The sequence below is a fragment of the Oculina patagonica genome, chromosome 5 (assembly GCF_052425735.1).
Source record: "Oculina patagonica isolate OP01 chromosome 5, crgOcupat, whole genome shotgun sequence".
Classification (NCBI taxonomy): Eukaryota; Metazoa; Cnidaria; class Anthozoa; order Scleractinia; family Oculinidae; genus Oculina; species Oculina patagonica.
The window spans coordinates 13848361-13875973 of NC_135762.1; the positions used below are offsets into that span (position 1 = coordinate 13848361).

Below are 27613 nucleotides of genomic sequence, written 5' to 3' on the forward strand. Positions count from 1 at the left end.
CCCGCCAAAATTCTCAGCTAATCCTCGATCCTCTGTACTTTCGAAGCCCGCGAATCTGCTCAATGTATCGCAAATTCCGCAATTTGGGAGCGATTTAATTAAGACCATCGATCCGCGAACTTTTCTACCCCCTCCATATACAAACGATGGACATTTGCGCTGTTATCTCTCAAAAAAGGCGACTTGCATTATGCTACCAAATGCTCAGTGACATGTGATATTTAGGAACGCTCGTTGTCCTTTAATTTACAAAAACTTCATTCGATCACTTAGACAGAAAAGGCTTTTCTAAGCATACATCCACGAAAAAGTTCTTTAAAAAATAAACGTGTTGTAAAAATAAACAAATACCTGCTCCCTGTTCAATTGACTCTGCGCTTCGAGATCGACAAACCAACAAAAGCTGGGTAGGCAGCGGGAATTGGACTGTTTTTAAGTCGCGGGATACATTATAGGTGGGGTCTATTGAACGGACTTGGGTTGGGAAGGGGGGGGGGGGAGTGGGGTGTTAATGCTCCGCAAGTTAATCTTACGCTCATCACAAGGAACAGATAAAGAAAAGAATGGAAAGCAGTTCGTAATAAAATGACACCGGAGACACTAGTTTCCACGTTGCTGCCCGAAGATGACTTCTTGCCTGTAGGTGGAAGCTTTTTCCTACCTCGGGATAATGAAATAATTATAACCCTTCACACAAGAAAAGAACCAGAATTAACACAATACAAGTTTTTCCCCTTAATGCTTTTATTTGTGTTTCTGCCAGTACATATCAGAAACTAGACGTTCTGGTAATAAATCATCATCCCCCCTTAACCCATTCCGATAGGTTATGTTTAATCTAACTTCCAGGAGACTAGCGAAGATGCTATATGTTTGAACTACCCTTTTCGGCAGCAACAGAAGCTGTAATACCAGCTGGTTTTCCCCATGACGTCTTCGTCAGCGTCGCGCACCTCACTTCCGCCATTTTCTACACCGTCACATTCGTAGTTGTAGAACGAGCCCACCATCTGGCCATTTTGAGTGGCCTTCCCCTCCCTGCCATAGATGGAGAGTTCAGCATCGCAGTTAGTGAATTCGGTCTGAGAACAAAGCTCTGTGCAGCTTTTCTTCTCAGCGGTATTTCGCGCCAAAACCTGGTTGTCACAGCAACCAGTTCCTCCTGTAGGAGTGCTTCCTCTGCAGGCAGCGGCGGCCGACATGTGAAGAGACTGCCAGGCCAAGTCGTATGCCGAATACTTATCATACCCAGCCGGGAGGGAGTCTTGAGGAAGTTTTCCCTCGTCGTCGAGCACCGCAAAGCCATCGGACTGGCCGGCTTTGGCCAACTGAGCTTTTATTGCGGCAACCTGAAATTTAAAAAAAAAATGAAAATTAAACTATATCTAATTACATTGCTGTTAGCGCACAAGAAAACGAAAGTCATCTAAGAGTGCAAGCTAGAGCACTGTTATATAAGAGACTGTAATTAAACATCACTACCGTTTACGTTAGGTGAAATCTTTCACTAAATTGCATGTAATTCAACTTTTTGCCATTCTACTTGTCTTTTTCAGTTAAATACAAAAGGACCAAAAATTAACTAATTTTTTTGCACATTTTGTACTCCAAAATTGTTATTCACAGCGACAGTAATACTAGTCTGTGGGTTATTCTGCTTATCCTACTTACGCCTAGAGCGGAATTCAAGAAAATAAAAACCTGAAAAAGTCAGCCAATAGCATTTTTTCAACTCAGTGAAGCACCATTGATTGGGCAACTTCTCTAACTTTTGGCTTGTAAGAATCGCTTTTTTCTTTTTCAAAGGTTTAACCTGGCTTATATTGAACTGACTGGGGAAAATCGTTTTGGGTGATTGCATGCAACTTACCTATTTCTTCCACTTTTTACCCGCATCTATTCCTGAAACAAGGATTAGTGCAAGCAGGAACGATGTGCACCAGGCAAGCTTCATTTCTCTTTAATCTCTGTGAAAGGAAAAGAAAACAAGGAGTGTTTACAAAAATTTGTATCTATATATTCGAGTACTTGATTTGCTGGAGCAATAAGTGAGGGTCCTGAAGGGGTAAAATGGGAACTGGGATTTGCCCATTTTGACAGGAATTTGCCTATTATTTCACTGGGAAAATGGGATTTGGGTCACTGAGACTGGGATTCAGAAACAAAAAATGGGAATGGGAAGAGTGTCAGTAAATGACTAAACATACATATTTTACGCTCTGTAATATTCTTTAAGTCCGGCATGGAATAGTTAAAACGCTGAAAACTCTGAAACAAAACCACTGCAAGTTGTTGTCAGTCAGGGTAGTGGTAGGTAAGAGATAAAAACTTGATAGCTTTAGTAAAGCTACTAAAAATTTCTAGTTCTCACAAAACAAGTGAACAAATGAAACTTTAGTGAGTGATGATCTCAACAGTATTTGTGATAATAACTTGCAGAAATAAAAACATGATTTTGGATAGTCGTATAAAGGGGTAAAACCCAGGAGCGAGAGGATAGAGTTTAGGATAACTTGTATGTGCATGCTCAAAACAAACCAATCAAAACGACAGAGAAGTGTAGCATTTCTTACATGTAATGTGCACTCTAGGGTAAAAATAGCTCGCTAAAATGAAAAATTCAACTATGCAACCAAAGTGCGCAATCTGCAAGAAAAATTGTCGTAACCTTTGTCTAAAGTCATAATTAAAAGAACAGGTACTAAATCTACAAATACTAAATTTTTGAATTTATCATCTGTTCTGGACTGGCACTCCTGCGCCTGGGTTAATCCCCTATATAGGGCACCGAAGGGAAAAATCAGGGAGTGGACTACATTTAAGACAATCAAAACAATACTGACATTATGAGCTTGAGACCAGATTTTCCACGCACTGGGAATTTCACTGCTGGGACTGGGATTTAGATTAAAAGTAGGCTGGGAAATGGGATTTGGGCAAAATTTAGGCTGGGAAATGGGATTTGGTACCCCCCTTCAGGACCCTCATAAGTGGCACAAATTCGTTTAAAAAAAGTTGAAACAAAGTAGCAATGTGGCTTGAGCGATAAATACTGTATTAAAGAAGAGTGTTTCATCTGCAGAGCCAAACTGAAACATTGGCAAGCAACATTTCATCGATGGACAAAACAAGCAAAACCTGGCTGATTTTGTAGTGGAACAGGTTACCTTCCAAACGCGTCGTGGCTAGCAGTTTCTGCTGAAGTGAACGATAGAGTGTCTTTTTAAGTATGAAGGCCTGTTCTGTTTCACAAAGGGATTTAATGTATCATTAACGATTATACAATTAGTAAAAACACAGCTGGAGTTCTACCGTTGGCACCAGGGTACCTTGTTTCATTGGCTGACCGTCTTACTATGCTGCTGTGCAAAACGCGCTTCTATATTTGATCTTAAAGCATGTTAAAGATGTTTACAAACCTGGTAAAAAAACACTGAATCTTAATTTCTAATTTAATAATAGTTCTCTATTCTTCGAAGGAATTTGTCAGTCATGGATGTTATTTGGACTTCAGTGAATAGTGCGCTGCGCGATTACTAATTTACTGACTCAGCAAAGCATGTTTTTTCTACTATAATGGCTAGTTTAACCTTGGTACAAGTCTCACAGTTACGACTACTCGCTGTTACGGTCATTTCACTAACTTGATCCCCTGGTCAGTTTTGAGTTTAGCGACAGGTGTTTTGCGTGGTACACTCCCGCTATCGTGACACGCCACTGAGTTGATCCCCTGGTTAGTTTAGAGCTAACCGACTCGTCGTACCTTAATGAGTTTTTAAAAATTTATTCTATCATTAGTTAAAACAACAGGTTAACCTTTTTTGTTTTTGTTTGGCAGCAGGATACCCTGGAACCAAACGTTCTGCATTGCAAGTCCTCTTCAAGTTTAATTAAAAAATGCCTCACTCTTGACAACGGAGATCATTGTTGCTAAAACGTATCATAGCGATGGCCCAAGTTTTAAACACCCACTCATGTTAGTTAGAACTTGGATAGAATAAAACTAAGCGGTGATAACATATTTTTTAAAAAAAAATAGCCGAAACCTCTAGAAAAATATCGTCAAAAAACAGTCAGCGTCAAACCACTAACAAACGGTGATAAGATATGTTCTTATATTTCTTGTGTTTGGAATAATTTAATAATTTATACATCTCCCTGTTAGTCAGCAAATTGTAGTATAATTATTTATTATTTACTACAAAACTTGATGAATTCGACATTGCTGATCCTAGCAGTATGCAGGACGCGTGTCACATATCAACCTAGTAAAATGGCCCAGCTCACAACGAGTCTCTCGTAGCTCAGTTGGTTAGAGCGCCCAACCGGTATTCTGGGAGGCCATGGGTTCGATTCCCGTCGGGGACTCAGAATTTTTCTTTGTCCCATGCTCGTGTCATGTAGAACATCTTATCTTAATTATTTATTACCGAGCTTAAAAATTTACCATCTTTATTATTTACTAATTAAACTGCTGTTTCGGCTTATTGGTCTCTAACACCAAAGTTGGTAGCTTGAAATTATGTAAAATTGTGTAGGTTTTCACCTTAATGTATTAACTTTTGGAGAAATTTTCTATGGCAATATGTAATTACGAATTCCTCATGTTCGTCAGTTAGATAGTTGATCTTGCTTATATTCAACGATTATAAAAAAGCATTTTTGGCATGAATATACAATGATTGTCGTTTTACTCTCTGTGACATAACAAATGAATTCGAACTCTATAATATTGCCATTATCGACCATAATTATGCGTGGTAAGAGATCCAGCTTAAAGTTTGCGACGAAGTTATGCTTTGCGGCAGTCGCAGGTTCCTACATGAAATGTGAAATGTACTCTCTGTAGAACGGGAACGCCTTTGCCACACGAAATGTAGTCTAGGCTTCACCAGGCTTTCTACCAAATATGATCTATATTCTTATATTCTCATTGTTATTCATATATGGCACAGTAAATTTATGCACTGAAGCCGAAGACCCCTTTTTTAATGAGAACGATAAGTCGGAGTTGCTAATAATTGATACTGACGCGCAGTTATGAAAGGTTAACGTATGTGGGCTCAAAATTGCCTACGTAATTAATTTTGCTGGTTGTGATCAGTATGAAATATTTGTGCGTGGTTCACACCAGTCTTGACATGACGGTTGACGTATTTTTTAAATAAAATTTCCCAATCTGTTATATATCGCTCACAAAACATTAGTCGCACCAGAAAATGTCTAAACTACGAATGTCGGAAATCTTTGGTGCGGCAATAATTTTACGAAAAGATTATTGTAATAGTCTTTTATTTAAAGTCTCAGCCACAAACCTTGCGAAGTTACAGAGGCTGCAGCGATATGATATATTCATTGATATCCTTGACAACAGCCCTCCCTCTCTGAAGAACTAAGAAAGTGCTCAAGGCGTAAAATTTTCATATGATTTGAAAAAGGCATAAGAAAACAGAAGCAAATTGATTTGTTTTCACTGAATGAAAGTGTCGATGTAAAATCGTTACAGGTATTTTATGCCTGTGCTATTCAATTGCCTTTAAACTTTCTAAAAAGAATTCAAAACCAACAAATCAGTGCAACCGACTAATTTCTAATTCAAAGCTTTTAATCTCAAAACGCCTTTTAACAATCCTTTGTTAAAGCCGCGAGATGAAAGATGTTTGTCACTCCTTTGTGAAGCCCTTACGATAGTCCTCTTCTATGTTTGAAGGCCATTCAATTGGCAGTCTCTGTAAGAGCGGACCATCCCATTTCGGGTTCGAAAAAAATTTTCACTCAAACTTTGCCCAGTACACTATTAAAGGAAGCGGGCATTTATGATGTAAATTTAAAATTAAATTTATGATGTAATTCATGATGTTAAGAACTCGGAACGGAAACATTTATTTTTTAATCCCCAAACATAAGATAAGAGTATGAAACTACATCGACATCGATAATATGATAACAACAGAAATATTTTGTTCGCGTGTAAAGAATGCGCATTGTTCTTCGCAATCATTTGTGAAGCCTCATCTGATATTTTGTCCAGCTGATAAGGTCGTGAAGCAGGCCAGGATTTGATAACATTATATAAAAAAAAAATGTTTTGTATCATGTTCTGTTATATTGTTTGCTTCATATTGAAAATTTGAAAAAAAAGAAAATTATTACCAATCTGACCATGGCAAGATTTAACTTCCGCAGAACAATTTTTAAAAGTGTAGTCACTCTAAATTCGAAGAATAGGCTCAACTGCGCGGTTATCGTCTAGTACTCGCGCGGGGTATGTTCCTGTTTGTTTGCGCCAGGAAACATGCACCTCCGTATTTAGCTTATAGCATGCTAGTATCGCCAGGAATATAGAGATTGAAAATTAAACCATCATCTGCGCTTTGTGAGTTCAATATTTCTTAATAAAACTGAGATAATACTTACCTTAAATGTTGGTTGATTACACACTGATAGATCTCGTCTCTCGATTCTTACGAAAATAAATGACTTGACGAGTGTTAGCATTGAAATGATCACTTTTGATTGACGACCGATTTATTACCTACTAGCCAATCATAACCTGCCTAATGTTTGTTGACGACGTTTCGTGTTTGGTGATTGGTTGTATTGAAATTGCATGCGACTTCTGCTTTTTTAGCCAGGGGATATGGGAAAACACTTTCAGCTCCTTCACAACGAATGCCAAGATCCGAAAATGGCCGTATATATTACTATTAATATTTATTTCGATGAAATCGAAAAACATATATAAATTAGTTGATTTTACTTCCATTCTACGAAGAAAATGTGTAACTTATTTTATGTTCTTTGCAATTCAAACAAGTTTAAGATTTATCTAATGTCCCCTCATACTTCATTATCAAGTCACTGACCTGATATATTGAAAATTTGAAAAAAAAAGAAAATTATTGCCAATCTGACCATCGCAAGGTTTAACTTCCGCAGAACAATTTTTAAAAGTGTAGTCACTCTAAATTCGAAGAATAGGCCTAACTGCGCGGTTATCGTCTAGTACTCGCGCGGGGTATGTTCCTGTTTGTTTGCGCCAGGAAACATGCACCTCCGTATTTAGCTTATAGCATGCTAGTATCGCCAGGAATATAGAGATTGAAAATTAAACCATCATCTGCGCTTTGTGAGTTCAATATTTCTTAATAAAACTGAGATAATACTTACCTTAAATGTTGGTTGATTACACACTGATAGATCTCGTCTCTCAATTCTTACGAAAATAAATGACTTGACGAGTGTTAGCATTGAAATGATCACTTTTGATTGACGACCGATTTATTACCTACTAGCCAATCATAACCTGCCTAATGTTTGTTGACGACGTTTCGTGTTTGGTGATTGGTTGTATTGAAATTGCATGCGACTTCTGCTTTTAAGCCAGGGGATATGGGAAAACACTTTCAGCTCCTTCACAACGAATGCCAAGGTCCGAAAAGGGCCGTATATATTACTATTAATATTTATTTCGATGAAATCGAAAAACATATATAAATTAGTTGATTTTACTTCCATTCTACGAAGAAAATGTGTAACTTATTTTATGTTCTTTGCAATTCAAACGTGTTTAAGATCTATCTAATGTCCCCTCATACTTCATTATCAAGTCACTGACCTGATATATTGCGTCATCACTCATCGAGAGACTTCGCGAATAAAGGGCAAACTGTACACATTGCTGCTGTTTTTTTTTTCGAGCAGAACGTAACCAAAATACTACAAACTTGAAACAAGAACATAATATTCGAATAAAAGCAGATTGTGTGCGACCTTTACAAAGCATAAGCTTACTTATTGTTGCGTAAAAACCCTGGCTGTGCGAGTTTACCGCATAAAAGTAATGATTCAAATATCGTTACACGTAGTTTATGTCTGTGCTATTCGATTGTGTTTAAGCTTTCTTTATTGTCCTGTTTCCCAACCAGTGGTCCTAAAAACAATTCAAACACAACGGTCTAATTTCCAATTCAAAGTTTTAAACCTCTCAAAACCCCTTTTAATCACCCTTTCTTAGAGCCACGAGATGCTAGATGTTTGTCAATCCTTTGTAAAGCTCCAAAAAAGTCCTCTTCTATGTTTGAAGACGATTTAAGTGGCAGTCTCTGTTAAAATAGTACATAGCATTTCGGGTCGGAAAAAAGGTTTCACTCAAAATTTGCCATACAACGTTTTTGGGAATATGTAAAATATATTTTTTTAGAGCTCGCAAAAATCCATGCTGGAAAAGGCCTAATTTTGAGCGTGACAAGAACGAAAAATTGCATTAGTTCCCAAGCTTGCTACTCAAAAACGACGAAACGTATTATTTCTAAGTTAAGTGATTAAAGGTTGGAAACGCACGTTAATTTTGATATGTTTTGATTTTTAGGTTCGTGAAAATTTAAATATTAGGAACCGTTAGATCGCTTTTAGTATCCGAACAAAAATACTCTGTTTTCGGTGGCCTTAATTTCTCACGTCCAGACTGGGCTATTCTAAATTCCGAATGAATCCTGTTAAACAGATGTTGGAAAGTATAGAAATATAAAAATTACCTTGCGCTTTTATCTGTCATTGCCAGAAGGGAATCGAACTTTTCTTGCTTCTGTGAATATTAAACAGGCATTATGCAAAAGAGTTGTTAAGGAAACTCCGACTGTTTTTGAAAACGTTGGGATACACATTTCAAAGTCGACAGCACAAGACATGCAATACAAATAAGATTTGTAAAACGTTCTAAATCAGGCCTAAATTGGGCGAAGTTTTCAGTATCGATCTTTGCGTGACTCCGACTGTTTTTGGGAGACTTCCCCATTCAAAGTCGACAATACAAAACAGGCGTCAATAAATAAAACTTGCGAAAGGTTTTATATGGCCAAAATTGACGAATTCTTTAGTATCAGCTTTGCGTGATTTGGAGGAAACAAAGCAAATTTCGATGTCTCCTTATTAGCTCGGTTCGGTTTTATAAATCATCCAAATTATTTCGATCTCGATGTTTTCTATTGACGAGTTTACAAAATAATGTTGGCGGAAAATATAGTTGATGGATTGGACACGCCATGGGTATTTTGGCTTAACTTGGTCGTGCTAAACACCAGGCTGCATCATGGTGAACGCGGATGTAACCCTCTCGTTATATTTGTTTGCGCCAAAAAACATGTACCTTGTTATTAGAAAATTGATGTCGCACTTGTTTTGGAATTACTGTTTTTAGCACAGAAACTCAAGCATTTATTTAAAACATAATTAATCTACCAGCTGGAACAAGAAAGATGAATATTATATTCGACTCGTAAGTTTATAACTGAAACTGCTCCCCACAATCAGGTACTGATTTTATACTTAGCGCTTTGTGACGAAAAACATGTATCTTGTATTTATGCCAAATTCAGCAGAAATAAGAAGTATAAAACCTGAACCACGAACGGCGGTATTTTTCGGAGATACTGAAATTATTCCTGGAATAGTTGTATAAAATAGTTGTATTAAATAGAATGTATTAAATAGAATGTATTTAATGGAATAGTTGTATTGTTTCCTACGGATAGGATCCTATCTCAAGTGATCAAAATCCGCCCTCGCTTTCTATAGAACTAAGAAAGCGCTTAAGGCGTAACATTTTCCTACGGATAGGATCCTATCACAAGTGATCAAAATCCGCAGTTATAAAATGGGTTTTTAGTGGCAGTTTCTGTTTTAGTAGAAAGAAAAAAAATTGAAAAACTACTTAGCCTTAAATCTATCTTAGTAACATAGAAATCTCTAAAGAAATTTCGTGCGACTGTGTAGCGCATATAACTAGTGTATTGAAACGATAATTAAAATGTAAATGAAAATGAAAAATGCGCCAGTTGGTAGTAAAATGTTTCCATACGTTTCGGGGCTACTGCCCCTTATGTTCAGATGGCATTTCACATTTTCCACTGAAGGAAGGGCAGTAGCCCCGAAACGTATGGAAACATTTTACCATTTAAGTGGCAGTCTCTGTAAAAATGTTCCATCGCATTTCGGGTCGAAAAAAGTTTTCACTCAAGCTTTGCCAGGTGAACTATCCTAGTTTACAAGTGAATGCAACGACTTTAATTTTTGGGAATATGTTAAAATATATCTTTTAGAGCTCGCAAAGGTCTATACTGCAAAAGGCCTCATTTCGACCCTAGCCAGAACGAAAACTTGCTTGCCACTCAAAAACTACGAAACGTATTGTTTTTAAGAGAAGTGATTCTTCAAATTTTGGAAAAGCATGTTAATTTTGAAATGTTTTGATTTATAGGTTCGTGAAAATTTGAACATTACCGTTAGATCGCTTTTCGTAAACATACAAAAATACCCTGTCTTCAGTGGCCTTTATTTCTCACGTCCAGACCGGGCCATTCTAAATTCCGACTGAATCCTACTAAGCAATAATTTTACGAAAAGATTATTGTAATAGTCTTTTATTTAAAGTCCCAGCCACAAACCTTGCGAAGTTACAGAGGCTGCAGCGATATGATATATTCATTGATATCCTTGACAACAGCCCTCCCTCTCTGAAGAACTAAGAAAGTGCTCAAGGCGTAAAATTTTCATATGATTTGAAAAAGGCATAAGAAAACAGAAGCAAATTGATTTGTTTTCACTGAATGAAAGTGTCGATGTAAAATCGTTACAGGTATTTTATGCCTGTGCTATTCAATTGCCTTTAAACTTTCTAAAAAGAATTCAAAACCAACAAATGCAACGGTCTAATTTCTAATTCAAAGCTTTTAATCTCAAAACGCCTTTTAACAATCCTTTGTTAAAGCCACGAGATGAAAGATGTTTGTCACTCCTTTGTGAAGCCCTTACGATAGTCCTCTTCTATGTTTGAAGGCCATTCAATTGGCAGTCTCTGTAAGAGCGGACCATCCCATTTCGGGTTCGAAAGAAATTTTCACTCAAACTTTGCCCAGTACACTACTAAGGGAAGCGGGCATTTATGATGTAAATTTAAAATTAAATTTATGATGTAATTCATGATGTTAAGAACTCGGAACGGAAACATTTATTTTTTAATCCCCAAACATAAGATAAGAGTATGAAACTACATCGACCTCGATAATATGATAACAACAGAAATATTTTGTTCGCGTGTAAAGAATGCGCATTGTTCTTCGCAATCATTTGTGAAGCCTCATCTGATATTTTGTCCAGCTGATAAGGTCGTGAAGCAGGCCAGGATTTGATAACATTATATTTAAAAAAAAAATGTTTTGTATCATGTTCTGTTATATTGTTTGCTTCATATTGAAAATTTGAAAAAAAAAGAAAATTATTACCAATCTGACCATGGCAAGGTTTAACTTCCGCAGAACAATTTTTAAAAGTGTAGTCACTCTAAATTCGAAGAATAGGCTCAACTGCGCGGTTATCGTCTAGTACTCGCGCGGGGTATGTTCCTGTTTGTTTGCGCCAGGAAACATGCACCTCCGTATTTAGCTTATAGCATGCTAGTATCGCCAGGAATATAGAAATTGGAAATTAAACCATCATCTGCGCTTTGTGAGTTCAATATTTCTTAATAAAACTGAGATAATACTTACCTTAAATGTTGGTTGATTACACACTGATAGATCTCGTCTCTCAATTCTTACGAAAATAAATGACTTGACGAGTGTTAGCATTGAAATGATCACTTTTGATTGACGACCGATTTATTACCTACTAGCCAATCATAACCTGCCTAATGTTTGTTGACGACGTTTCGTGTTTGGTGATTGGTTGTATTGAAATTGCATGCGACTTCTGCTTTTTTAGCCAGGGGATATGGGAAAACACTTTCAGCTCCTTCACAACGAATGCCAAGGTCCGAAAATGGCCGTATATATTACTATTAATATTTATTTCGATGAAATCGAAAAACATATATAAATTAGTTGATTTTACTTCCATTCTACGAAGAAAATGTGTAACTTATTTTATGTTCTTTGCAATTCAAACGTGTTTAAGATCTATCTAATGTCCCCTCATACTTCATTATCAAGTCACTGACCTGATATATTGAAAATTTGAAAAAAAAAAGAAAATTATTGCCAATCTGACCATGGCAAGGTTTAACTTCCGCAGCACAATTTTTAAAAGTGTAGTCACTCTAAATTCGAAGAATAGGCTCAACTGCGCGGTTATCGTCTAGTACTCGCGCGGGGTATGTTCCTGTTTGTTTGCGCCAGGAAACATGCACCTCCGTATTTAGCTTATAGCATGCTAGTATCGCCAGGAATATAGAGATTGGAAATTAAACCATCATCTGCGCTTTGTGAGTTCAATATTTCTTAATAAAACTGAGATAATACTTACCTTAAATGTTGGTTGATTACACACTAAGGATCTCGTCTCTCGATTCTTACGAAAATACATGACTTGACGAGTGTTAGCATTGAAATGATCACTTTTGATTGACGACCGATTTATTACCTACTAGCCAATCATAACCTGCCTAATGTTTGTTGACGACGTTTCGTGTTTGGTGATTGGTTGTATTGAAATTGCATGCGACTTCTGCTTTTTTAGCCAGGGGATATGGGAAAACACTTTCAGCTCCTTCACAACGAAAGCCAGGGTCCGAAAATGGCCGTATATATTACTATTAATATTTATTTCGATGAAATCGAAAAACATATATAAATTAGTTGATTTTACTTCCATTCTACGAAGAAAATGTGTAACTTATTTTATGTTCTTTGCAATTCAAACGTGTTTAAGATCTATCTAATGTCCCCTCATACTTCATTATCAAGTCACTGACCTGATATATTGCGTCATCACTCATCGAGAGACTTCGCGAATAAAGGGCAAACTGTACACATTACTGCTGTTTTTTTTTCGAGCAGAACGTAACCAAAATACTACAAACTTGAAACAAGAACATAATATTCGAATAAAAGCAGATTGTGTGCGACCTTTACAAAGCATAAGCTAGCTTATTGTTGCGTAAAAACCCTGGCTGTGCGAGTTTACCGCATAAAAGTAATGATTCAAATATCGTTACACGTAGTTTATGTCTGTGCTATTCGATTGTGTTTAAGCTTTCTTTATTGTCCTGTTTCCCAACCAGTGGTCCTAAAAACAATTCAGACACAACGGTCTAACTTCCAATTCAAAGTTTTAAACCTCTCAAAACCCCTTTTAATCACCCTTTCTTAGAGCCACGAGATGCTAGATGTTTGTCAATCCTTTGTAAAGCTCCAAAAAAGTCCTCTTCTATGTTTGAAGACGATTTAAGTGGCAGTCTCTGTTAAAATGGTACATAGCATTTCGGGTCGGAAAAAAGGTTTCACTCAAAATTTGCCATACAACGTTTTTGGGAATATGTAAAATATATTTTTTTAGAGCTCGCAAAAATCCATGCTGGAAAAGGCCTAATTTTGAGCGTGACAAGAATGAAAAATTGCATTAGTTCCCAAGCTTGCTACTCAAAAACGACGAAACGTATTATTTCTAAGTTAAGTGATTAAAGGTTGGAAACGCACGTTAATTTTGATATGTTTTGATTTTTAGGTTCGTGAAAATTTAAATATTAGGAACCGTTAGATCGCTTTTAGTATCCGAACAAAAATACTCTGTTTTCGGTGGCCTTAATTTCTCACGTCCAGACTGGGCTATTCTAAATTCCGAATGAATCCTGTTAAACAGATGTTGGAAAGTATAGAAATATAAAAATTACCTTGCGCTTTTATCTGTCATTGCCAGAAGGGAATCGAACTTTTCTTGCTTCTGTGAATATTAAACAGGCATTATGCAAAAGAGTTGTTAAGGAAACTCCGACTGTTTTTGAAAACGTTGGGATACACATTTCAAAGTCGACAGCACAAGACATGCAATACAAATAAGATTTGTAAAACGTTCTAAATCAGGCCTAAATTGGGCGAAGTTTTCAGTATCGATCTTTGCGTGACTCCGACTGTTTTTGGGAGACTTCCCCATTCAAAGTCGACAATACAAAACAGGCGTCAATAAATAAAACTTGCGAAAGGTTTTATATGGCCAAAATTGACGAATTCTTTAGTATCAGCTTTGCGTGATTTGGAGGAAACAAAGCAAATTTCGATGTCTCCTTATTAGCTCGGTTCGGTTTTATAAATCATCCAAATTATTTCGATCTCGATGTTTTCTATTGACGAGTTTACAAAATAATGTTGGCGGAAAATATAGTTGATGGATTGGACACGCCATGGGTATTTTGGCTTAACTTGGTCGTGCTAAACACCAGGCTGCATCATGGTGAACGCGGATGTAACCCTCTCGTTATATTTGTTTGCGCCAAAAAACATGTACCTTGTTATTAGAAAATTGATGTCGCACTTGTTTTGGAATTACTGTTTTTAGCACAGAAACTCAAGCATTTATTTAAAACATAATTTATTAAATCTACCAGCTGGAACAAGAAAGAAGAATATTATTTTCGACTCGTAAGTTTATAACTGAAACTGCTCCCCATAATCAGGTACTGATTTTATACTTAGCGCTTTGTGACGAAAAACATGTATCTTGTATTTATGCCAAATTCAGCAGAAATAAGAAGTATAAAACCTGAACCACGAACGGCGGTATTTTTCGGAGATACTGAAATTATTCCTGGAATAGTTGTATAAAATAGTTGTATTAAATAGAATGTATTAAATAGAATGTATTTAATGGAATAGTTGTATTGTTTCCTACGGATAGGATCCTATCTCAAGTGATCAAAACCCGCAGTGATTAAATCAGTTTTTTAGTGGCAGTTTCTGTTTTAGTAGAAAGAAACAAATTTGAAAAACTACTAAGTCTCAAATCTATCTTACCTGACTTGTGGTTTACACAAAGCTTGAACCGAAAATGGCGTGGGATATACTGAAAATGTGTTCTTTGTATTAAATTAGTTGTTGATAACATTACGGGTCTTTTGAAACCCAACAATAATTATGCTAATATTCGTTGGCATCCTTGAACAACCGCCCTCGCTTCAGTCTATAGAACGTTAACTAAGAAAGCGCTCAAGGCGTAAAATTTTCCTACGGATAGGATCCTATCACAAGTGATCAAAATCCGCAGTTATAAAATGGGTTTTTAGTGGCAGTTTCTGTTTTAGTAGAAAGAAAAAAAATTGAAAAACTACTTAGCCTTAAATCTATCTTAGTAACATAGAAATCTCTAAAGAAATTTCGTGCGACTGTGTAGCGCATATAACTAGTGTATTGAAACGATAATTAAAATGTAAATGAAAATGAATAATGCGCCAGTTGGCAGTAAAATGTTTCCATACGTTTCGGGGCTACTGCCCCTTATGTTCAGATGGCATTTCACATTTTCCACTGAAGGAAGGGCAGTAGCCCCGAAACGTATGGAAACATTTTACCATTTAAGTGGCAGTCTCTGTAAAAATGTTCCATCGCATTTCGGGTCGAAAAAAGTTTTCACTCAAGCTTTGCCAGGTGAACTATCCTAGTTTACAAGTGAATGCAACGACTTTAATTTTTGGGAATATGTTAAAATATATCTTTTAGAGCTCGCAAAGGTCTATACTGCAAAAGGCCTCATTTCGACCCTAGCCAGAACGAAAACTTGCTTGCCACTCAAAAACTACGAAACGTATTGTTTTTAAGAGAAGTGATTCTTCAAATTTTGGAAAAGCATGTTAATTTTGAAATGTTTTGATTTATAGGTTCGTGAAAATTTGAACATTGCCGTTAGATCGCTTTTCGTAAAAATACAAAAATACCCTGTCTTCGGTGGCCTTTATTTCTCACGTCCAGACCGGGCCATTCTAAATTCCGACTGAATCCTACTAAACAAATGTTAAGAAGTTTAGAAATATAAAAATACCTTGCGTTCAGTTCTTATGTTACTTTACTTCGGAAATAAAGGACAAATTCTGTGCATTTTGCTTAAGTTTAGCAAGCAGAACGTAACCAAAGTAATAACAAACTTGAAAAAAGAAAAAAATGCAAATAAAAGGAGATCGGGTGAGACTTTTTCAAAGTAAAAGCGACTTATTTTTGCGCCAAAAACCTGGCTGCTGTAGCTGTACCAAGGCGTTCATGTCTCCTATACGCTCTCGATCGATGTTGCTTAAAAAAATTGTATTTCACTCAGGCGCTCAACAATTCCTAACTGATCAATTCGACGGTACTTTCACCAAATTAAACGAATGAGGGCATTTATCATAGGATTAAAAGAAGCCTAATCGCAGACATTTAATTATCAATCGCCGGACATTTAAGAGGCTGTATTGTTTAAATTCGCCTACTCAAATTCGCGTAGAAAATTAATTTTGCTTGAGACTCTGGCAACTGAAAACTTTACTTAGGCTAGAACTTAAACAGATTTAGTTTAATTCAAAATGATTTTTTGGTCGCGTTAGTAGCCATTAAATATTTTGTTCACTCGGGTCCGCTGTAACGTTCGAAAGATTAGAAAAATGGACATTTTTCGAGCCGCTGTAAAATATTTCATTCGCATCGAACACCGACAATTGTTATATCAATTTGTCTATAACAGTTCCAGTTTTCTAGGAAAGTAGCACGTTTTCCCTCGATTTACCTGGAAATGCGAAATCAAGGTTATAATGACTATTTCTGATCGGCAACGAACGAAGGCTGAAAAATGACCTTGCTTTAGAAGCGAATATTTCAATTCGGGACCTAGCTGATAACTCTACTCTACACAGCCGAAATGTGTAGTCCTTTATCGGCTAAAATATGCAAAATATTATATACAGCGAGTATGACACCGCTCAGAATCGATCTATGCGTGTCTTGAAAAGAAGCTGTAAGTGGCGAGATTTTAAGCGTAGTGTCTTGAAAAGAAGTTGTAAGTGGCGAGATTTTAAGCGTAGTCTAATAAACGAATTGGAGGGGCAGGTTGTTAATACGGAATTCTTCTCAGGCTATACTATTATTTTGTCCAGTTCGTCGAATGAATGAAAAGGTGAAAAGGTGAAAAGGGTGAATTTTTGTCATACTCAAATATAGTCCAGTACATTTTTCGGTCTCAACGATCGCTTTAGTATGCATTTCATTCTATCCAAGTTGATCTTATGCTCATTACAAGAAACTTATAACGAAAACCAGAGAACGGTTCTTAATGAAACGACACTGGACATACAAATTATCTTTTGATTTGCAGATTGAAGCTTTTTCCTGACTCGTGACTCGGGATAATAACAAAGTTACAATTTTCACAAGTGATAACCAAGAAACAAACACAACAAGTTTTGCCCCTTAATATTTTTATTTATGTAGCTCTTAGTACATTGTAGAAGCTAGCCTTTCCCTAATAAGGCGAGGTTAAATTTAGTCAAACTCTACAAGACTGAGGAAAATGCCTTATAACTTTAAACTACTTTCGGCAGCAACAGAAGCTGTAATACCAGCCGGTTTTTCTCATGACTGCTTCGTCAGCGTCGTTCACCTCACTTCCGCCATTGTCTGCATAGTTACATGGGTAGTTGTAGAACGAGCCCACCATCTGGCCATTTTGAGTGGCCTTTCCAACTCTTCCATGGACAGACACCTCTGCATCGCAGTTGGTGTATTGGGTCTGGGAACAAAGGAATGTGCAGGTTTTCTTCTCAGCGGTATTTCTTACTAAAACCACGTTTCCACAGCAACCACTTCCTCCTGTAGGAGTGCTTCCTCTGCAGGCAGCGGCGGCCGACATGTGAAGAGACTGCCAGGCCAAGTCGTATGCCGAGTACTTATCATACCCAGCCGGTAGGGTGTCTTGAGGAAGGTTTCCCTCATCGTCGAGCTCGGCAAAACCGCCAGGCTGACCGGCGTTGGCCAACTGTGCTTTTATTTTGGCAACCTGAAATTTAGAAAAAATTCAAAATAAAACTGCATTTATTTACGATGCTGTTAGCGCACCAACACAGGAGATGTTAGAGTACAAGCTGTAACGGAAACTGCTCCTGAACAACGATATCGTTAAAGTTAGATAAAATACTTATTTTTGTCATCTTTTAATGTTTTACTTGCCTTCTTTCAGTTAAATGCAAACGGGCCACAAATTAACTAATATAATTTCTTGTTATTCAAATTAAATTGTGGTAATGGTGCGTCTTGGATAAATGGTAGATGAAGGTTAATTCATTTGTCTCCCGCTGGAGTCACTTTGAGGTATTCGTCTCGACCTTATCGCCTAATGAACGAGAAGCAAAGCTCAGTCGCAACATCTCGATCAACACCTCAAAGAGGCCCACCTTGGGACAGAAAATAAACGAGGCCATCAATAATTTCTTATTCTTTTGATATTGCAATCAATGGATGATCACGAAACTGATACTCTATCGGTTTTCGCCCCCTAAGTATTTTCGACTTATCAAAGGAGCGATATCGTTACATTTGCAATGCACAATATTTCTTTCAATCTTTAGTGGAAATCTGTAAACTAGCATTCTAAGCAAGCATGTTCCCACTAATAAAGTTTTGTATTGTGTTGTTGTTGTTAGAATACAGTTTACCTTTGAAAAAATCACCACGGGCTAATGCTTGGTCGAAATACGAACGTCAAACTTAAAGAAATAAGCTTATAAGACTACAAGACTACTAGACTACTACGCTGGTGAAGCTCGTTCGACTTTTGACTTTATGAAGTGAAAGGATAGTAGATTGGAAGCCGTGCATTTTCCTAATCACCTTTTTTGTAAGTGTGCCCCTTACCTCTTTCCTCCACTTTCCGCCCCCAGCATCCATTCCTGAAACATGGATTAGTACGAGCAGGAACGTAGTGAACCAAGCGATCTTCATTTCTCAATAATCCCTGTAAAGCTAAAAGGAAAAGAAAAAGTGTTTACACTGGAACTGAGGTATATTTTTGTATAAACGGAACGCTCATTGTGTTGTAGCAATAAGTGAGTCAAGCCCACTTGAAAAATTATGATATTAAGTAGCATTAGAAAAAGCGTTTCATTTGCAGAGCGAAATTGAGAGACCAATTATGGAAAAACTCTGAGAGGGGAAAAAATTACCTTCTTATCACGTCGTGCTTGGCAGTCTCTGCTGAAGTGAACGATAGATCACCAATTTCAGTATGAAGAACTTCCCACTTTTACAAAAGTATTTGTTATACCAGTGACGATTATACAACTTATGGTAATTCTGCTTTTAACGCAAGGGTCTTTTGTTTCATTGGCTAGCTGTGTTACTTTGTTGACATTTTTCTCAAAGAAGGCCCCTTAGTTTAAATAAAATGTTTACAAACTTTGCAAGTGGTAAAAAACATAATACAGTAAAAACTCGTGAGTAAGAACCTGAATTTTCCCAAGTTAGCCTAAACAGGTTCTTACATAAACGGTAATAAACACATATTTAGGCTATTTAGGTTGTTGATAGGTTCTTATTTTCTGAGGAAAAATTTAGAACTTTTGGTGGTATTCGGCCTATTATTTGTATAAAATTGGTATACCTCAAAGTGCTTATGTAAAAATTAAGCACCAATAATTCCGAACATGACATTGTATACAGGTACAGTTAAGCTTTGTCCAAACATATTTTCCTAAAAGTTAACATTTTTTAATCAATTTTAATCAATTTTAAGTCGTGAATATCATTTGGATTTACTAGTAATTTCTAATGTCAGTTACTTAGAAAATTTAGCTTTTAACGGAGTTTTGACATTTAAATTATTCCGCCATGGTGGCCATGTAATATCACATAATTATGTCTTTCCGCCATGCCACACAGTTATTACTTGCTGGTACAGTAATTTCACTTATTCGATCCCCTGGTCAGTTTTGAGTTTAGCGACTTGCTTTACTGTATGTAAAGATTATTAACGTTTACTCACCTTTCACTGGCATGTTGACATTTAAAATATTGCCATTATATACCGGCTTTTTGAGGTGGAAGTCCCTTGCAATTTTCAATTTTTTTTTGTTGAATGATACCCTTGTCAGATAACAGGGAAATAACAGGTTTTAAACGTTTATTCCAAGGGGCAGGCGTACCGTTTTTCTTTCTATTTTTTTTTTGGCAACAGGATACTCTCGAAGCACATTTTCGGCATGGCAAGTCCTCTACAAGTTCAATAAAAAAAATGTCACACCCTTGACAGCGGCAATCACTATTGGTAACACACACAGCGGTGGCCGAAGTGTTAAACAAGCACATTGTACACTATGAGAGAAAAAAGGTACCTTCTTATCACGTCGTGGTTGGCAGCTTCTGCTGAAATGAACAAAAGATCTCCGATTTCTGTATGAAGAACTTCCCTCTTTCGTAAAAGTAATTTGTTATACTACTTACGATTATACAAGTAGTAATTCTGCTGTTTACGCAAGGGTCTTTTGTTTCATTGGCTGGCTGTGTTAACTTGTTGACATTTTTCTCAAAGGAGGCCCTTAGTTTAAATAAAATGTTTACAAACTTTGCAAGTGGTAAAAAAACATAATATCTTTATTTTAATTTAACGATAGTATCTATATTATTCGAAGGAATTTGTAGGACATGAATATCATTTGTATTTACTTGTAATTTCTAATTTCAATAACTTAGAAAAGCTTTTAAGGGAGTTTTGACATTCAAATTATTTAAATCGCCATGGTCGCGTTGTCATTTCACACAATTGTGTCATTATGTTCACACAATCATGTCATTTCGCCATCAGTCACTCAACTACGACTTGCTGTTGCGGTAATTCCACTAACTGGATCCCCTGGTCAGTTTTGAGTTTGCCGACTTGCTTCACCATATGTAATAAGTATAAACGTTTTCTAAGGTATTATTGACACGCCAAGGCTTAAAGATATTTCTATCATATATAGCTTATATATAGGCTTTTTGCACTGAAAATCCCTTGCTATTATGACTTGCTGTTGATCCCCTGATCAGATGAGGGGAAACCACCTTGCCTTACCTTAATGAGGTTTTAAACGTTTATCCCATCACCAGTGCGCCATGGCAAGTTTAATAAAAAAATGTCACACCCTTGACAGCGGCGATCACTGTTGCTAACGCACACAGCGGTGGCCGAAGTGTTAACCAAGCCCGCCTGTTAGTCAGCAAATTGTATACTTATTGAACTGTTGCTCCTTGTTGGTGTCTAATCTAGCACACGGGTTGAAATTATGTTTACTTTTGTCGGTTTTTAACTGATGCGTTAAACTCTAAGAGAAATTTTATTTGAGGTATTTAAATTTTAATTTCACTTTAAGTGAACCTCAGTATTCGTCACTCAGAAACACAGTCCTATTTCAAATGACCACCGAAGTAAAACGCTTTTTTGGCAAGTTATGTGAAATAGTTATTGTTTTCCTAGTAAAACGTAACACAACAAATGACTGTGGCTTATAATTTACCATGGTTGGACGTGGAAAGAGAATTCACATATTCAGTTTACGGCGAAGTTGTATAGTGGAACCGCGCTCTACGGACACCCGCTTAATACGGACATCCGATATGTCGGACAGTTTCGTTTGTCCCAAAGAAAAAAAAACATATATTTTCTCTTAAATTAACCCGCTTATTACGGACACCCATTAATACGGACAACGGACACTTTTCTGTCCCGAGCGACAAACTCTTATACATTGTTAACCCCGCTCTGCAGGCACTGTTTATCTGTACACATTGTCCAGTCAGTATTGCACATTGTCTAAGTTATTTTAGCCCGAGAGTATAATTGAATGAGAGTAATGTTTCCCATGTTCAAACAGTTACAGGTACAGTTACAGTTACAAAAGAAGCTAATACAGTTAACATATGCATTATGCCTGCTTTTTTCTTTACCACCTACTAACCTTCTGACTTATTGTTACTTTAATATATAAATATAAATGGACAGAAAAATTGCACAGGGCCGCCAATGGGAAAGGAAATAATATTACGATTTCTCGAACCCTCGATTCCTTGAAACTGCCAATGGCTCGAACCAAACTTCGTGTCATCTGGATTTGCTCCACTCGAACACTGTAATTTTACCACCGATTGCTTAAAACGTCGATAAATCCAACCTCCTCCCCCTAATCTCGAGCCAGTACTTAGTTTCCATTTAAAGAAAATGACCCCTGATAACATGAACTTAAAAATGTAGTTTGCGCTTGCTCTTCTAAACAAGTGCTATTCTCTATTTTTGATGCTTTATTGTTACGCAGCACGTGCCAATTCTATCATTTGTCCAATATGCTACTGTTAGAGGTCTCGGATTACATTATCAAAATTAATTCGTCCAAACATTCAGCTCTTTTGCAGGAGATACACACTTAGATTAACACCATTTCTAACATTTTAGAAATGATCTTCTTGATGGAGCGAGGCAAGAGCTTTTTTGTCCAGAGTTTCCGCCTGTATGCACTGTAGGATCTGTTATATTAATGTGGCATTTTTTGAGACCACTATCCCATCCCTCGGAGTTCGAGAAATTGGGATTGCACTGCATATTTCAAATGCAGAAAAAAAAAACAATTAAACTAACAATAGATTAGTGTGTCGTTCCTTGTTTTATCGTAGCTATATTCGGCGTGTACTTGGCAAATGATGTACAAAAGACATGAGCTTCCACCTAATCGTTGAAAGATTTGTGATACTACGGACTTAAATTTGTACTGTTTACCACTACACATTTTTATAAAGTTTTTTTTTGTATGCCACCCACCACCCCCCCCACCTCCCCCTCATCCCCAGGTTTTTTGGAAATTGGCAAATGGGATTCACTCTATGATGCTGAAACGTTCAGTAGCTGTTCATTCATCCTTCGTGGGAATTTCGATTTGTCAACCATGTGTCCATAATTTTTGATATTGCCTCGGCGACCGCATCATTACTTGAGGTTTGGCCAAATATCGACATTTTGACAAAAACATATTCAATTTTTTTTTTCACTATCATAAGCAAAATTACAGTATTCGTTTATTGTTACATGCCTTAAGCAATTTGGCATGAATTTGTATGAATTTCTATTATTCTCTTACCTCCCAAGAAAACGTCCAAATCCAAGATGACGAACCCAAGACGCCGGATCTAATGAAGTCACATGACATTATAACCAAGAAATTTTTACGCATCTTGTAGAGCTAGCTCAAAGCCTTCTACTCAAGGTAAATTAAGAACAAAAAACCTTGTAGGTGGGATTTCCTTACCATCTTGTACCAAGGTGGGGGTATGAATAGGGTTAATGCTCAATGTCTTGGAGCCAAGAGATACTGCACTTTTTTTTACCTACCTCCAACTTTTTTTCCAAACTCGAAGACTCACACATTCATGCTGCTAGATTGATTTACAACTTATGTTCACCTATTATAAAGCATGACGTACTCTGTAATAAGGCAAAATAAAACTCTCCACTTTATATGTACAAGTAAAGACTTCCCTACATTGCTTATCAGGCTTACTATAATTTGGCACCTGATAACATTACGAGATTGTTTTCAAAGCACAGAACCAGATACAACTTAGTATGACACCTCCGAAGATCGCGAGATGTGATCCGACGCGACGCACTGCACTCAGGCGATGGTCGATTGACGCGTCGCAATGCACGGGCGCTGTGATGTGCCGATCCTCAATTCCGACCAGAGGCCCCAAGGCCCCATACCACACACCGGAACAATCACCTTAGAAGATACAACTTAAGGGGCAACTTAAGATTTGAACGTCGCGATTCATTCTGAATCTAAAGCACTCCATGACTCATTCTCTCACCGTGCTAGCATTGTCTTGAAATGTCTTCCAACTCAGATTAAAGCCACGCCAAGTTATTCATCATTCAAGGCTAACCTCAGAAAGTTTTCCAAGTCCATAGATCAAATTACTTTTGGTCCCAAGTCAAACAGCAACAACAAAAATACCTATGACTCCCTATATTTTTTATATCTTAATTTATATATATATATATATATATGTGTATTATATTTGTAAATATAATTTTCTATTTAAAATTATTTTTTGTAATTATCCATCGAGTTAATTTAGTAATAATTGTTAGTCTTGCAGTCCACATCAACATTTGCTGCTATTTTATTACCTAAACTGCTTAAACAAAAAATGTTTACCAACTATTCACTATTCCAGACGATTTCTGTTCCTTTAAGAAGCCCTAAAATATTTTTTTTTTATATTTAAAGACCTTTTAATTGCAAACAAATGTCTCTCTCGAAACTCCTCTTTTTAAGCCCAGTTCTTAAGATTAAGAACAAATTCACGTAAAAAAAAAAACACAACAAAATAAGGTGTATTTAAAGCCTTTTTAAAATTACTTCTTCACATAATGACAATTACAATGCACAGCCTAGAAACATTAATGTTCGTGAGCTCAATTTTATAATGAGCAATGTTGTTTATGAATTAATGTATTGTTTTTATCCCACCGTTATTGCTCATCGTAGTTTTTTTCCTTCATTTTATAATACCGACCAGAATATCACAATATTCTTAATTCTTTAATTTGTTTCTTACACTGAACACATAACCAAGATCTTGATGACTTTCAGCCCGGGATAGACACTCGAGGCTTGCAAACAGCGGTATTACAGTCACAAATGCAGCACTCTGCCACTCCAAAGCAAAACGCTTTAGCACATTTATTAACAAAGTCACATACTCGAGGCTCTATGCAGTCACAATTTCCTGCGGAGAAAAAAAAAGTGTTTCATGATTATTTAGCTTTTTTGCCTCCCTCCTATGTTTCTCCTAAAAACATAATAGTATGTAATGCAAAATTAAATTAGAATATCACTAAAAAGATATATTGCTTCAGAAACACCAAATTTATGTGAAACTCTTTTGAAGATAAGTTTAAAGTCAGCGCCCGAATTTTGGGCAAATAAAAAGGGTTAACAGACGGTTTAACTACAAAATAAAGTATCAGGTGGAATTCCGTATCCCGGCTCTTGCTTTCATTTTGAACGAAATTTTGTCCTCACACGACGCCATTAAGAGGCATATTCATTTATATTATATAACTCTTACATACCTGGCGGTGGGTAGTAATCAGTGTCAATGTCAGGAATCTCAAGCACAGGATCCGAAACCTAAAATCGATTAGTAAATAAGGAAAATATAATTAAAACTACTTCCATAATATTTTTCTTTTTCTTCAACAAGGTTCCAATATTTGCCACAATGAATTTTGCAAACATTTCCTCAAATCAAAGCCCGCGTAACAGTAAAAGAAAAGCTACTGAAAAAAAGGTCCAACGAGGGCAACACTTTACTGCACGCCCAAAACTACAAACTTGTGTATAGTTGCGATGATATGCAAAGTTCCAGTGAATACTTAGACCACCATTCGGTATTGTTAGTGCGCAGGCATAAAACGCATTAAACCGACAACATGCACTGAAATAGCTGTATAGTCACAGATTGCATTCTTGGGTCCAGAAACAAACGAAATTTCATTACCTCTTGTGGTTCCTCTTTAGAAAACTACGGATTAAAGAGAAAACTCGTTTACTGAAAAAAGGAAAATTTATTATAAATTTTCATTTGATGTTTAATCGAAGCGTGTGGAATCAAAGGCTTCCCAAGCTCAAAAGTCATCTTTTTGATATGTTTTTGAGAGCCCTTCGAGCGGCCGACTCTACATACGTGGTGTATGCGACAGCTTGAGTATAGAGAGAAATGTATGGGAAAATCACGGAGTCTCTAAAATCGGGTAAATAATTATCTATTTTGAAATAAAGGTTACCTACCTCAAATGTGTCGCTTAATTGTGTCTTGTGCCGAATTCGAAGCCATTCCGACGCCATTTAGCGAAGTTATTCGAAGTCGTTGTCTCCTCTTTCGACCTCTTCTTATAATCCCCTTCTAATATTTTAAATTATATATAATTAGTAGAGGGGACTTTTCCCCTCAATTATTACAGATTTGACACTTTAATAAATTTTTTTTTTTTTTTTTTGATATTTTTATTATAATAACAAGCAAGGCTCTAAATTTAACATGTGACGGTGATTGTGACTTTCTTGTGGATGAAGCGTGATATAACGTATTCAAAACGGCTATTTTTTGGCATTTTTTTCAAGTTGAGATAATATCTAATCCAATATTTGTTAACACCTGTCGTGCTAAGAGCTGTGCTTTTTAGAATATTTCCACAACATTTGAATGAGAAAAAAACGTGAATGTGAATGCGTATAAACGACTTGAATGCCTATAAAAAAAAAACAGGCAGCGGCGAATTGGCGCTAATTGAAGTAGGCCGCTAAATTATGTACCAATTTACTCAACAAATTTTAACACTTGTGAAAAAGAAAACGTGTCTTTGCCGCGAAATAGCAGAACGTTCGCAAAATTCTCTTCTAAGAATTTTTTCACCTTTAGAAAGAAATTAAGGAGCAGTTATTTAACAAGTGACCATTGCTCCTTGTCACAATTTTTTGAATAGAATATCTAAAAAGCTCGAATTAAACAATAAAATGAGATTCGGCAGCACCTGTTTTAAGTTTGAAAATAATTATTCATCATCCTCATCCTTAGCAATCTTTGGTTCATTTAGTTTATTGCTACCTCTTTGGAATTTCGCAATCTTGATAAAATAATTCTGGCCACTGGTTTTTTGGAGGCAAGTGGTCAGTACACTCGTCAGAGGAAATGTACCGATATTGGCAATCTTCGTGTAGCGTACTCACAAGTTCACTACCTTGTTCATGCTGCTCTCAATCGTCGGCCAAGTGTATATCCGAACTTTCTAGTTTAATTATAATGTATGAAATAAATGGCCAGAAAAACAGCAGATGGCCGCCAATGGAAGCGCTAATGGAATTCCGATTTCTCGAACCTCCCTATTACTTGAACCAAACTTCGTTTTATTTGATTTACTCCACTCGAGACTTTTTTACTCCCTGGTTTTTTCCGTTTTTTTTTTTTTTTCCGATTTACTCCACTCGAGCACTGTGATTTTACCACTGATTTACCGCTGATTGCTCCAAACCTCGATAACTAGAACCTCATTTCCCCTAAACTCGAACCAATTCTGGGTATCCGTAAAGCCGGCGACATACTTGGCGATTTTATACGCCGATCGCGGCGATCGGCGAAAATCGCCAAGTGTGCCCGGTGCAGCGATTGCGATTTTCGCCGATCGCCGCGACCGGCGTATAAAATCGCCGATATCTGGCATGTCAGATATCGGCGATTTTATTCGCCGATCGCTGGCAATCAAATTCGCCGCGATGGGCGAAAAAAATCGCCTGGTGTGTTGCCGGCTTAAGACCTGATGCTCGATAACGAGAACTTTTTTAAGTTTTTAAATTTTTTAAAAAATTTAGTAATCATTTTCAATTACGTTTGCTCTTGCTCTTCCAAACAAGTCGTATCCTTCGGCTATTTTTTTTATTGTTTTGATTATTACACGGCAAGGGCCGAATGTTCCATCTATTTAAAATGTCGCTATAAGGGGTCTCGAATTCCTTTTTGAAAGATGAAAGCCACAAAATTGACTTGGTTTCTTATGTGTTGCATCGTAGAGCATCGAACTGGTATCGAAGAGATCACGAGTTCGAACCCCGTTGAAACCCAAGGCTTCTTTTCCCATTTGCCTAAATTAGTGGTCTCACGGTGAGGACGGTCTCATTTCTTGAAAAGGTCCTTTCTTAAAACATTTAGCAGTCTACGTTGATGAACTATGCCAAAGTACCAAAAACATTTCTTGACATTTCCGGTAGGGAAGAAATTCTCAGTGGAAGCGAGGAAAGAGC

The 27613-nt window shown here is 36.9% G+C and overlaps 2 protein-coding genes across 2 annotated transcripts; both read right to left on the reverse strand.

Moving 5' to 3' along the window:
* Positions 1-726: 726 nt before the first annotated feature.
* LOC144655016 (uncharacterized) lies at positions 727-1896 on the reverse strand. The gene is made up of 2 exons (XM_078515238.1): positions 1891-1896; positions 727-1349 (listed from the first exon to the last, which is right to left on the reverse strand). Exons 1-2 carry the CDS (start codon positions 1894-1896, stop codon positions 879-881), a joined length of 477 nt encoding a protein of 158 aa, XP_078371364.1. The 3' UTR covers positions 727-878.
* A 15296-nt stretch (positions 1897-17192) lies between these two features.
* On the reverse strand, positions 17193-19060 carry LOC144654255 (uncharacterized). The gene is made up of 3 exons (XM_078514337.1): positions 18950-19060; positions 18642-18749; positions 17193-17787 (listed from the first exon to the last, which is right to left on the reverse strand). Exons 2-3 carry the CDS (start codon positions 18726-18728, stop codon positions 17320-17322), a joined length of 555 nt encoding a protein of 184 aa, XP_078370463.1. The 5' UTR covers positions 18729-18749; positions 18950-19060; the 3' UTR covers positions 17193-17319.
* Between the last annotated feature and the right edge of the window lie 8553 nt (positions 19061-27613).

Excerpts from the sequence above, each read along its gene's own strand:
- LOC144654255 (XM_078514337.1), bottom strand. The coding sequence starts at position 18,728 with ATGAAGATCGCTTGGTTCACTACGTTCCTGCTCGTACTAATCCATGTT. Across the intron at positions 17,788-18,641 it reads GCGGAAAGTGGAGGAAAGAG|GTTGCCAAAATAAAAGCACA; the intron begins GTAAGGGGCACA and ends TCTAAATTTCAG.